Source organism: Oncorhynchus gorbuscha, linkage group LG23 (assembly GCF_021184085.1).
Source record: "Oncorhynchus gorbuscha isolate QuinsamMale2020 ecotype Even-year linkage group LG23, OgorEven_v1.0, whole genome shotgun sequence".
In the NCBI taxonomy this organism is placed as follows: domain Eukaryota; kingdom Metazoa; phylum Chordata; class Actinopteri; order Salmoniformes; family Salmonidae; genus Oncorhynchus; species Oncorhynchus gorbuscha.
The window spans coordinates 54,553,363-54,566,653 of record NC_060195.1 but is presented as its reverse complement, the minus strand read 5'-3'; the positions used below and the strand labels follow the sequence as shown (position 1 = coordinate 54,566,653).

At 41.5% G+C, this 13,291-nt stretch overlaps 2 protein-coding genes across 4 annotated transcripts in view; both read right to left on the bottom strand.

Annotated features, from left to right (window-relative positions):
* Positions 1 to 13,291, bottom strand: part of LOC124011223 (aryl hydrocarbon receptor-like) — an 84,285-nt gene that overhangs the window by 16,025 nt on the left and 54,969 nt on the right. For all 3 annotated transcript variants that reach the window (XM_046324365.1, XM_046324367.1, XM_046324368.1), the window contains 2 exons: positions 5,437 to 5,639; positions 1,051 to 1,160 (listed from right to left, as the gene is read on the bottom strand). In XM_046324365.1, the coding sequence (XP_046180321.1) occupies positions 1,051 to 1,160; positions 5,437 to 5,639 (313 nt within the window). The remainder of the gene's footprint in view (positions 1 to 1,050; positions 1,161 to 5,436; positions 5,640 to 13,291) is intronic.
* Positions 7,124 to 12,367, bottom strand: LOC124011224 (polyadenylate-binding protein 1A-like). The gene is made up of 4 exons (XM_046324369.1): positions 12,351 to 12,367; positions 7,783 to 8,996; positions 7,504 to 7,699; positions 7,124 to 7,256 (listed from the first exon to the last, which is right to left on the bottom strand). The coding sequence occupies exons 2-4, from the start codon at positions 8,993 to 8,995 to the stop codon at positions 7,190 to 7,192; spliced, it is 1,476 nt and encodes a 491-aa protein (XP_046180325.1). The 5' UTR covers position 8,996; positions 12,351 to 12,367; the 3' UTR covers positions 7,124 to 7,189.

The window sequence follows — 13,291 nt, the reverse complement described above, 5'->3', positions numbered from 1 at the left end:
AGGACATACCATAGATGTTATGCTAGGAGGTAGATGTTCAGTCTCCCCTGTCCTCAGCTTTTCTCCAAAGAACAAAGGACAGGATGACTTTTATAACCCCCCACCCTAGCCTGGGGTTGACCAATCAGAAGTCCTTGCAGTACATCTGGGCCAAATACCATTAGTACTCTAGTTTTTATTCCTCTCATCCTCTGCGTTGTGTATTTATCTTCAAAATATTCTTATTCACCTTTGAAGAATCTCAAATATAAAATATATTTAGATTTGTTTAACACTTTTATGGTTACTGCATGATCCCATATGTGTTATTTCATAGTGTTGATATCTTCACTATTTTTCTACAATGTAGAAAATAGTAAAAATTAAGAAAATCCATTGAATGAGTAGGTGTGTCCAAACGTTGGACTGGTACTGTACATTTTACAGACACAATGTGTTTTACAATAGTTATTTTTTGTTGGTTTTCAATCCCGTCCTTCAGCTACCATCAAACCCCTCCAATCTATCGCTGAAGTCTGATTTCTGTTTTGCTATATAACTGTGCTGTTTCACAAAAGCTCTGAACCTATACACATTTTATGGACACAGTATATTTGACATGAGTCATCTTGTTGTTATTAATACACAAAGAGAGGTCCATACATAAATGGTTTGTTGAGATCGGTGTGGAAGAATGTGGAAGAGATCGGTGTGGAAGACTGGCCTGCACATAGCTCTGAACTCAAATCCATCTTTGGGAAGAATTGGAACGCCGACTGATCAGTGCCGACCTCACTAATGCTCTTGTGACTGAATGGAAGCAAGTCCCTGCAGCAATGTTCCAACATCTAGTGGAAAGCCTTCCCAGAACAGTGGAGGCTGTTATAGTAGCAAAGGGCGGACCAAGTCCATATTAATGCCCATGATATTGGAATGAGATGTTCGACGAGCATACTTTTGGCCATGTAGTGTATATCACGTTAAATTGTCAAGTTACTGTTCTAAACCAATGTTATTTGGAATATCCCATTATTATTATTAAAGGTAGAGATGTCATAGTAAAAGCCTTACTGCGGACGTGGTTCTCAGCACAGTAGAGCATATCAGCTGCATGGATAAACTGGTATCCAGAGCCTCTAACCCGGAGCTCAGCCTCAGTGTAGCCCAGCACGATCTTCCCCCTGCAATGCAATAAGATACACAAAAACACCATTATTATAGACGAGACACTAGTCGTCTATTATAGGCATTGGTTGAAGCTCAGTGTTAAATATATGACACCAACCTCAATGAAAATCCCAAATCAACTTGTAGGTCCACAACACACTCATCCGCCTCTCATCATGAGCCTTTCGTCCTTTACCGAGAACCACCTGCCAGATTTTTTAACTGCAGATTTTTTTATAGGGCAGCTAGCAATTGATTTTTACAATTATTTATTGCGCCTACCCATCTTAAATCCTAGACGGTGGATTAAAACAAGACTAAAGATTCCATAAAGTGAATATTGGGCTTTAGAAAAACGCCGGCTTGACTAAGTTTGTAGGTGCAGCAGTTTTTATTAAATGTATAAATTATCGCTCTCACGTGCACATTTGCGTCTGTTAAGAAACAACGATCATCTACCTTTTTTGTAGCTGACAATGCTAACATCTTTAGCCGAAACTCATAGTCCTAACACTGGGTTGGTTGCTCGGCAACAACAGAGCTGCTTGCCCCACCTGCCAGTCATATGAAGTGTACATGAGCAAACCTAGTCTAATGTATATGGCTAGCTATATGGTGGTATTCAAGCTAAGGTTAATCAATGAATGCAAACGGATATTTTGATTAGCTAGGTAGCTGACGTTACTTGTACAAAGTCCAACGGCTAGCTTCTGTAGCTAACACCAGTCCGCTGAAAGCTAACTAGCTAACCAACAGGCAAATACAGGTAGCTAGCCAATGAATGTGGTTTTGTTTTGTTTAGCTAGCTGGCTACCGTAACATTATACGAGTGAGATGAGCGCTAGCTTTGGTAAGGTAAGTTAGCTAACCGACAAGTGATGAAAGCTAGCTAGCTATATTTTGACACGTAGGGTTTTTCACATAATGCTAAAGTCATCACCCCTTTACTGCTGATCTAGACACTTGCGTGTAAATTGGAGAACAAACAAATATGATAGCCAATTAAATGTATCCAAGTAACCTTGGCAAACGTTATACTGTAACATTAGATAACGTGTATGGTCAGTTCATGCACCACAATATATAATACATTCTTACACAAAACATATAGCTAGTTAACGTTAAGTTTAAAACCACAAAACTTTGGAAAAACTGCATTGTACGTACCAAGCTATGGTAAAGCTAAAACGAGGTAGCCAGATTTCAGACAGGATAAACACTGCAGTTAGTTACGCTATATTTCCCCAGACTAAGAACAACCAACACCAAAACACAAACCATAGCAAGAAAACAAATAGCATTGTTAAGAAATTGTAAGTTAGCTATGTTGAACATAGCAAATGTGTATCCAGAACACTGAAATAAGTATCTTATGTTACGTTTGGTATGGTTACATCAGACAGAAGGTTACTTGAAGGAGACTTTTCCTATTTCTGAAGTAAATCTCTATTTTTGATGTAAAATGGCATGTTCTCAAAAACAAACCAAATCACAAAAAAAAGTGTCTGGACCCTTCTATAACATGCCATCACAAATAGAGATTTACTTCAGAAATAGGAAAAGCCTCGAGGGTGGTTGGTCGGGGTGGAAGGATGGGCATATAACGCAGATTTCTAGCAACTCAAAAGTTGTTCAAATCTTGAACAACTTTAGCATTTTAGCTAACTACCAACTTTGCAACTACTTACTACTTTTTAAACTAATATACTTTGCAACCTTAACCCCATTCCTAACCTTAACCCCTAGCCTAGCAAACGTTAGACACCTAGCTAACATTAGTGTTAGCCACCTAGCTAACATTAGCCATAACAAATTGGAATTTGTAGCATACCATACATATTTTGACCATTCTTTCATTTATAGTTTTGACAGCCCCCTCCCTCCCTCTCTCCCGACACACACACTTATTTACATTTATTAGGTAGCTCTTAAAAGAGCCGTTGACTTTGTGGAGAGGCAGGCAAGGGGTGTGTACTACTGTGTGCATCTTGCTAGAACGGAGGAATGATCAGCTCTCAGACTCTCAAGCCATCCCTCCCTTGGTTTTTGCCCTAGCACTACACAGATGATTCAAATAACCAACTCATTATCAAGCTTTGATTATTTGAATCAGCTGTGTAGTGCTAGGGCAAAAACTAAAACTTGCATCCAGGGGGGACTACAGGACCAAGTTTGGGAAACCCTGCCCTACGGTAATGCCCAAGGAAGTGGCCAACTGTGTGCATGCGCCTGTCACGGAGAATTGCAAACACCAGCTGGTTGACAGAGTGCCTGGCCATCTCTATGCGCTTGTTGATGTCCTCCTCCCACTGAAACATCCAACTCCTCTACTGTGTGATGACAGAGTAGACCACCGATGTCCTGTGAACATTCGGATGACTACCTCCTAATCAGCTGGTGTCTGACGCACCAGCGCTGTCCCCTTTATGTGTCCCAAGACGTTTCCACCGAGGTGGATGACTATGATATATTCACAATCACTTCTCGCCTTGGCAAGAAATCATTTTTCAGAACCCTTCCATTGCGGACAGCTCATCCATATTTTGCGCTCCTGAAGTCATCTAGCCAGCTACATTGTATAATCGCATAGTAAATATTTGCTTCAGTCTTTGTTTCCTTGCTCTTGCCAATTTGCTTTGAGCAATGATCAGTAGGAGTATATACTGGGATCTTATCAATAAATCGATTGATAAAACACATGACATTGTGAGGGTTCGCAAGGAGAGCATGTGTTATGTTGTATTATAAACTGGGTGGTTTGTGCCCTGAATGCTGATTGGCTGAATGCTGTGGAATATCAGACCGTATACCACGGGTATGACAAACATTTATTTGTACTTTTCTAATTGGTAACCAGTTTATAATAGCTATAAGGCACCTCGGGGGTTTGTGGTATATGACCAATATACCACAGCTAAGGGTTGTATCCAGGCACTCCGCATTGTGTCGTGGAAAAAGAACAGCCCTTATATTGGCCATATACCTCACCCCCCCTGGTCTTATTGCTTAATTATAATGTTGTATAATAATGTTGCATAATCACCATCCGGTGTAAAAAACATGGAAATAAAAATAAATAAATATATTTTTAAGTGAGAATAGGAATTGGTCTGAAGCCGAAAAAAGAAAGGAAATTCACGAGCACCCATGCTCTACCAAGGCTTTCCAGCACACAGCTTTCACCTACTACAGTATCTATGTTGATATTGTACTTCAAACTATGTATCATTTGGCTGTATGTATTTTTAGACCTATGCTTATTGTACATTTGTATTAATGTTGCTTCAACATCTTTATTGCAAAAATAAATACAAGTACAAACATAACTTGTTTGAAACACAATTGGTTCTGAGCTTATGCCAATATTACACAGGTAAGCTAACGGTTACAGAAATCAGGCATGTAGACAGGCTCTATCAATCTGAGCTACTATGTCCAACACACCACCTGTTGTTATGTTGGGCATCTACTGACCAAAAAAGGTTGTTATTATGATATATTTTTTTTCAATGACATGTTTTGCTAAAATAAAGGTTTTAGGAAATACAGGCATGCACCACATTACTACAAGACAAAACAGCTCAATAAAGCCTGATGGTCTCGTAAGTATTTATAGAAAAGCTTGCTTTCATTTAATAAAAAATGCATGAAAAGGTAGTGTAATGAGAACTTCTCACTGTGGAGTGTGAAGAATCAAATACTTTACCTTGCATGTGGTACAAATCACATTATCGTGGAAGCACCTCCTGCAAGAGTATGAATTAGACTGTTTGAGAAGGTTTGAATCCTATTCATCCTGCCTATACATAGTTTGAAGTACAATACCAACATAGTTATTGTAGTAGGTCAAAGCTGTTTGCCTGAAAACCTTAGTAGAGCATGGGTGGAATAGGTATTGTGGTGCTCGTGAATTTCCATTCTTTTTCGGCTGCAGATTATTCTCACTTAAAACACTTTTTTTGTTTTTTTATTAGAGACAGGACATCAATGGCAGTGAAAATATGTTTGAATTACCACTACCTCAAACATATTATAGCCACATGACAAGAAATTGCTCTTCACAGTAGGAAATACCCTAGCAACACCCCAGCAGGCAAAACTGGTTGAAATGACATCATTACAACCAGATTACAACGAGTTCCGTTTTTTAAAAGGGGTTCTAATGAAGTTAATTCAACCAGGTATAACCGGTGGAACTTTAACAACATCCCATCATAATGTGAAGTAAGACTGAATAGTGTGAGCATACTTGGCGTCGCAGTGAAGTAAGACTGAATAGCGTGAGCATACTTGGCGTCGCAGGCCATGGGGGTGAAGTCCAGCTTGTGTTTGGTCCTGAAGATCATGTTCTTGGTCCTGATCTCCAGGATGGATGGAGGCTGGAGGGGGGTAGCGATGGCAAACAGGGCCAGTTGGGGGGGCACGTTGCAGCCGTCATCCAGGTGGCAGTTCTGGCCATGCAGGAACTTCAGACGGCCCTGGAGGGTCAGGGCCTGGGGAGAAAGAAAAAAAAAGCTGGTTGGTCCATGCTTCCTCATACAGTATTCGTTTGGAAACCAATAGCCGAGTATTGAACGAGACTTGGAAGGATAGCAACGTGAGACAACAGTAGTACTAATAGTAAATACTATTAGAAAATACTATTAGTAAATACTAAAACTATACTATTGTATTACTAGTATTAAAATAATAAAATAAAATAGTAGTATGTAAATAGTACTAGTATTTGTGCACTTGACTGAGCTTGTCTGGTACCAATGGAATAGTTTCAAAAGTGCAAAGTGAAAACCCTGCCCATCTGACACCATAGACAGAGGAAATGGAAGAGATGAAAGTATTTGAAAGGAAATGGATACTAATTGAACCCAGGTTTGGTGTAGAGCAGTGCAGCTACTGTAAGACATGGATGTACTGCGCAGTATTTAGGCCTGTCGTCTCATTGATCGCCTTTAAGATGTGCAGAGATTTGTTGTATCCTGGAGGGAGACGCACTGATGGATCAAAACACAGTGTGCGTTTTGAAGAACAGTGTTTTGGCAACTTTCCATCCCTTAAGTCACTGTCCCTCTTCCACTCTCCCTCCCTCCCTCCCCACTCTCTCCCTTCTCCCCCAGTTTGTCCCTCTGATCGTGGAGCTGTGCTGTAAGCTGGTGGAGAACATGTGTATAGAGTACACAAGTGTCTACAGGGTGCTGGGCAACAACACCATCATATCCATTAGACCAAGAGGAAACTCCCTTTAGCCAAGTCGCAGGCATGGCTTCCCCATCACGAGACCATGATCAACCATGAGCACGACTCATGTCTGCTACACACAAACACGGTAAAAAAACATTTTTTTTAAAGTCAAACAAAGGAAACTAATATTCCCATTTTTCAGACCTAAAATGACCCTTGTTTCTTTCAAGGTCTAGCTTATCTTATGACGTTATTTTTTTTGGTCCATATGCAGCCGTTTTCATCTCAATATTAAATCATTTCTGCGTGACAATTAAGTACCTTACTGTAATAGTTTTCCAATAAAATTGTAAAAAATAATCCAAAAATAGCTTTTTAGCAAAACAACCCCTTTTTCTTTAGACTGTCTGTGAGTGGTCTGAGTGAGGGACCTAATTGGAGGGGCTTAGTGGGAGTGATATGTAACCTGAAAACTAGCTAGGTTTGGAACTCTCTTTGTTATTGGCATACTAACTTATGCTGCCTGGTGGTGTCACCAGGCAGGCTATAACTCCACCCATTCAAAACTTTCTGATTACAAGGTCCTGTGTAGATTGTATTTTCAACCAGCAACTATTAGGAAATAACACTGCAAAATATCTTTCATACTTTTACAGTCTTAGTTTCATCAGCTGTTATATGACACAAAACACAGGAAACATAATTTTGACTGCACTGGGCCTTTACTGTAAAATATCATTTTGTTTAAATTTTTCTTTCTTCTTCTGTAAAGGAAGTTTGAAGGACCCTGTTCCTCTCTTGGCTTCAAGCTCCAGTGTTTGGGACAGATTTATGTCCGGCTTTAGCTTGGTGAGGCTCCTGGACTTCAATATGGACTGCCGTGGGGAGCAGAGTTATTGCGTAAGCCATCGCCAGCTGCGAATGTTGAATTCCTGAAAGGGAGAAAATATGAGAAATGATTCACGAGCACAACCAAGCTTGCTTCAGTCACGTTTGTTCATGAATGAGAAGCTGGCTGTATGTTCCACATATAGGAATACCTAAACATCAACAATCAAACTGCTTAGACATCAATACAGCTCACACTCAGATGAATGATGAGCATATTGATTGCTGGTACACTTAATGGTACTGTATTTATGTATTTATTAAAGGCACATTTAATTATATCACATATACTTGTACTGAGGCTTGCTCATGGCAGTGGCTGCATCTGCACTGGCAGGATGATGTGGGCGCTGGCCCAAGGCCTGTGTTGCTATCCGCTCAACGGTCATCATGCCAGGGCTGGAACTCAGCTGAGCCAGTTGGTTGCTGAAGTAGTAGGCAGCTGCATGGGACTGGGCCTGTGGAATGTGCACATTGGAGTAAAAGGCTATATGGAATTCGAAGTTAGCATTTCTCAATAAAATGTTCATTACTCATGTCCAAGTTGGATATATGATTTTCTGCATGGACTCTTGTTTGGATTTACCTGTGGAATAGGAGGCTGGTAGGAGTTGATGATGGGGTTGGGCACTGCCATGACACTGACCATCCTCTGCTTGTACCGGTCTGCCAGGTATTGTTGCCGCTGTTCCTTGCTCTGAGCCAGGGCCACGTAAAGCGGCTTGGTTCCCACAATACGGCCATTCATCTCCGTCACAGCCTTGGTGGACTCCTCGGGGGAGGAGAGGGAAACAAAGCCAAAGCCTTTGCTGCGCCCGTTCTCCGTCATCACCTTGGCGCTGATGATTGTTCCGAATGCAGAAAACTCCTTCCTTAAACGGTGATCATCAAAGGCATCATCCAGGTTCTTTACAAAGAGATTTACACCTCTGTATTTGGCCTTGGGGTCAGGCTTCTTCTGCCCAAACTTGAGTTTCAGCAACGTCTGGCGCTCGGCTTTCTTCTGTGCGCGGCCTACATATATCAGCCTCCCGTTTAGCTCCTTCCTGTTCATCTCGTTCACGGCTCTCTGTGCATCCTCATGCCTCTCGAAGCAAACAAAACCGAACCCACTCGACTTCCCGTTATCATCTTTCATAACCTTGACACTAACGGTTGGTCCATATTTTCCAAAAAGCTCAATCTGTTTCTCATCGTTCGTGTCTCTGCCAAGGTTCTTGACAAACACGTTGTTGAACTCTCTGGCCTTGGCTCCAAGCACCTCCTCTCGCTCTTTGCGTGACTTAAAGTGCTCGAGAAACACTTTTTCGTTATCCATTAACATGCCATTTAATTTCTCGATGGCTCTATCAGCAGCCTCCTGGGTCTTGTACTGAATATAACCATAACCTTTGGAATGGCCATTCTCGTCACAAACTACCTTGCTAGAGTAGATGTCTCCAAATGCTGAGAAGGTCTCGTACAGGTTTTTGTTTGTTATAGACTTCTTGCACAGGTTCTTGATGAAGATGTTTCCCACCCCACTCTTCCTCAGGGTACAGTCAGGATCAGACCTCATGACGCGTAGATATCTTCCTTCGAGCATATCATTGCTGAACATGAGCAGGGCACGATCAGCATCGTCTTGCTGATAAAAGTTAACGTAGGCGTACCCGAGGGAACGATGTGTATCCCGATCCCTACATACACGAACAGAAATGATTGGTCCAGCCTCACTAAACATCTCGTTTAGGTCTGCCTCGGTGACATTTTGGTGGAGGTCACCAACATACAAAGAATTCATTTTGGATATTTTGGACCTAATTCACACGTATTGAAGCTAGCTCAATAACACAGAATGACAGGCGAATGAGCAGCTGTCATGTACTTAAATTCCCAGAACTAACTGATTTGTGATGTCATAAGTGATGTAGCGTGAAATGCAATTCTGATGTTCCATATTTTCTTTATTGCATCATAGTCATGTAGTTAACAGGATTTAGATAGCAAACAGAAATATTTACAATTTGAACACATAACTAAATGTAACCCAATCTTTATTTTTTTAACAGTTTGGGAAGTTAGAGAGAGAGATACAGTTGAAATCGGAAGTTAACATACACTAAGGTTGGAGTCATTAAAACTCGTTTTTCTTGTTAACAAACTATAGTTTTGGCAAGTCGGTTTGGACATCTACTTTGTGCATAACACAAGTAATTTTTCTAACAATTATTTACAGAGAGATTATTTCACTATCACAATTCCAGTGGTTCAGAAGTTTACATACACTAAGTTGACTGTGCCTTGGAAAATTCCAGACAATAATGTTATGGCTTTAGAAGCTTCTGATAGGCTAATTGACATAATTTCAGTCAATTGGTGGTGTACCTGTGGATGTATTTCAAGGCCTACCTTCAAACTCAGTGCCTTTTTGCTTGACATTTATGGGAACCTCAAAAGAAATCAGCCAAGACCTCTGTATCATATATCCAACTTGTACATGAGTAACATTTTATTCTAGACCTCCACAAGTCTGCTCCATCCTTCGGAGCAATTTCCAAACGCCTGAAAGTACCAAGTTCATCTGTACAAACAATAGTAAGCAAGTATAAACACCATGGGGCCATGCAGCCGTCATACTGCTCAGGAAGGAGACGTATTCTGTCTCCTAGAACTGAACGTACTTTGGTGCGAAAAGTGCAAATCAATCCCAGAATAACAGCAAAGGACCTTGTGAAGATGCTGGAGGAAACAGGTACAAAAGTATATATATTTACTGTAAAACGAGTCCTATATCAACATAACCTGAAAGGCAGCTCAGCAAGGAAGAAGCCACTGCTCCAAAACTGCCATAAAAAAGCCAGACTACAGTTTGCAACTGCACATGGGGACAAAGATCGTACTTTTTGGAGAAATGTCCTCTGGTCTGATGAAACAAAAATATAACTGTTTGGCCATAATTCCCATCGTTATGTTTGGAGGAAAAACGGGGAGACTTGCAAGCCGAAGAATACCATCCCAACCGTGAATTCACGGGGGTGGCAGCATCATGTTGTGGGGGTGCTTTGCTGCAGGAGGGACTGGTGCACTTCACCAAATAGACAGCATCATGAGTTGGGAAAATGATGTGGATATATTGAAGCAACATCTCAAGACATCAGTCAGGAAGTTAAAGCTTGGTTGCAAATGGGTCTTCCAAATAGACAATGACCCCAAGCATACTTCCAAAGATGTGGCAAAATGGCATAAGGACAACAAAGTCAAGTAATTGGAGTGGCCATCACAAAAGGACCTCAATCCTATAGAAAATGTGTGGGTAGAACTAAAAAAGCTTGTGCGAGCAAGGAGGCCTACAAAACAAAGTCAAGGTATTGGAGTGGCCATCACAAAGCCCTGACCTCAATCTTATAGAAAATGTATGGGCAAAACTGAAAAAGCATGTGCGAGCAAGGAGGCCCAGAAACCTGACTCAGTTATACCAGCTTTGTCAGTAGGAATGGGCCAAAATTCACCCAATTTATTGTGGGATGCTTGTGGAAGGTTACTTTTGACCCAAGTTAAACAATTTTAAGGAAATGCTACCAAATACTAATTGAGTGCATGTAAACTTCTGACCCACTGGGAATGTGATTAAAGAAATAAAAGCTGAAATAAATCATTCTCTCTAATATTATTCTGACATTTCACATTCTTAAAATAAAGTGTTGTTCCTAACTGACCTAAGAGAGGGAATTTTTACTTGGATTAAATGTCAGGAATTGTGAAAAACTGAGTTTAAATGTATTTGCCTAAGGTGTATGTAAACTTCCGACTTCAACTGATGATCTAAATGACTGTAATATCTCCAACGCAGGATACACATGGCAAACCCTAAGCATGTTCTCTTTATCGATGGATAAAACACAAATAATAAAATGGTAAATAGTAGGTTGGAATGATTTTTATACTCAAATCGGACAGAGAGAGAAACCACACACTCAGGTTAGAGGAATAGCTTTTGTTTCACAGTCATTGCACTTTTAGTGAGAGGTTGAATGAACAATACCCCTGTAAAACTGAACCGTTTAAAAATGTAATAGAGCTCTGTGTCAGTCAGGTTTGCTATATCTCTGTTTGTATACTACAGTGAGGATGTTATTCATTTGTATGAGAGCCGAGAAGTGTCAGGAGAGAGTGAATGATTCAAACGATCTCCCTTAGCCAACCACAGCAGTCTAGACTAGAGAGAGACTAGGACTCTCCCATTCAACTGCATGACACATTCCTCTGCTGCCGCTGTGACAATGAAAATGATATCACATGTGCTGTCTTCTCCCTACTCCACTCAGTGCCTGTTTCGTTTTCTCCCTGTCGCACGCAATCAAGCCTTATTTACAACAGTCACCCCTGGAAAGAAGAAAGAGAGTGACAAAGACAGAGAGCGAGAGGAAGATGGAGAGAGAGAGACCAGTCTTAACGGCTGAGCCTTGTCTTTGAGCCTGTCTCTCTGACTCTCGCTAGGCTGGCTGGAGGCCTGGGGGCCCTTCGATCACACTGTAAACATCCAAGATGCCCTGTCATCCCCACCTAGCAGGCCATAACCCTGCTCATCAAATTGCTAAATAGAAAAGCCAGGGAAGCCTTTGCATGTGGCTTTTGGACTGTTAAAATATTCAGACCCTCCTCCTCCCCTGTCTGTCAGATCCCCAGAGGGACAGTGTAGAACTATATTACATTGCACTACATTAAACACACACACACGCACATACACACACTACACTACAGTAGAACCATCCATCTCCATCACGTGGATGCGTGGTGCACCTTGATGAGAAACAACACAGAACAGCAGAGCACACAGGTCGCACGGTTCGCTGGAGGGGCAGAAATACGTATTTACATTCACAGTAAGTAACCGACATATGACGTGCACGACATGTCAGTGTCAGGCTCGCTCTGAGTTCTTTGCGTGACATGACAGGACAGGATGGATCGGAGAAGATACTTCGAGAGGCATGTTATGTTCTGTTCCTTCGCCGTGGTGTGATTCCACGGCAACACATCAGTCCCTCTCCTGACAGTGATGAGTGCCATGGATCTAATGAAAGGGAACTTCTTCTGTCCCTGTTAAAACATCAATACTTAGAGCTAATTGGCTTTGGGTAAATACCAGGAGTTGAGGTGCACTAGGTGCACTAGGATGGTATTTTTGAGTTCACGCCTGTCCTGTGGATTTCTGCTTAAGCTTTAGGTTAGGAACATACTGGATCTTCAGGTTAGGAACATACTGGACCTTCAGGTTAGGAACATACTGGACCTTCAGGTTAGGAACATACTGGACCTTCAGGTTTGGAACATACTGGACCTTCAGGTTTGGAACATACTGGACCTTCAGCTTTGGAACATACTGGACCTTCAGGTTTGGAACATACTGGACCTTCAGGTTTGGAACATACTGGATCTTCAGGTTTGGAACATACTGGACCTTCAGGTTTGGAACATACTGGACCTTCAGGTTTGGAACATACTGGACCTTCAGGTTTGGAACATACTGGACCTTCAGGTTTGGAACATACTGGACCTTCAGGTTTGGAACATACTGGACCTTCAGGTTTGGAACATACTGGACCTTCAGGTTTGGAACTTACTGGACCTTCAGGTTTGGAACATACTGGACCTTCAGGTTTGGAACATACTGGACCTTCAGGTTTGGAACATACTGGACCTTCAGGTTAGGAACATACTGGACCTTCAGGTTAGGAACATACTGGACATTCAGGTTAGGAACTTACTGGACCTTCTGTTTATGTAGTGAAGGGCTGTAGTTGAATAGAACGCTACTAGAGCAGTACAAATGACCTAGTCTCTTGTTTACATGGCCAGCACACAAGATTTGGTTCTGGTTGGGGAACATACCTTTTTGTTTATTTAATGAAGGTCTGGACTTGCTACACTAGGTTACAAATGATCATGGAACCAGAAACAAATATTGCATACGCTGGTCAGCTAACAGTGCGTCAAAGAGAGACTACAGTACAGACGACCAGGATGAACTAATGAAACTACTGTATGTGTGCCAATTCACTGGGACATGCAACTGTCAAACCAGCAAAAGCAGAAT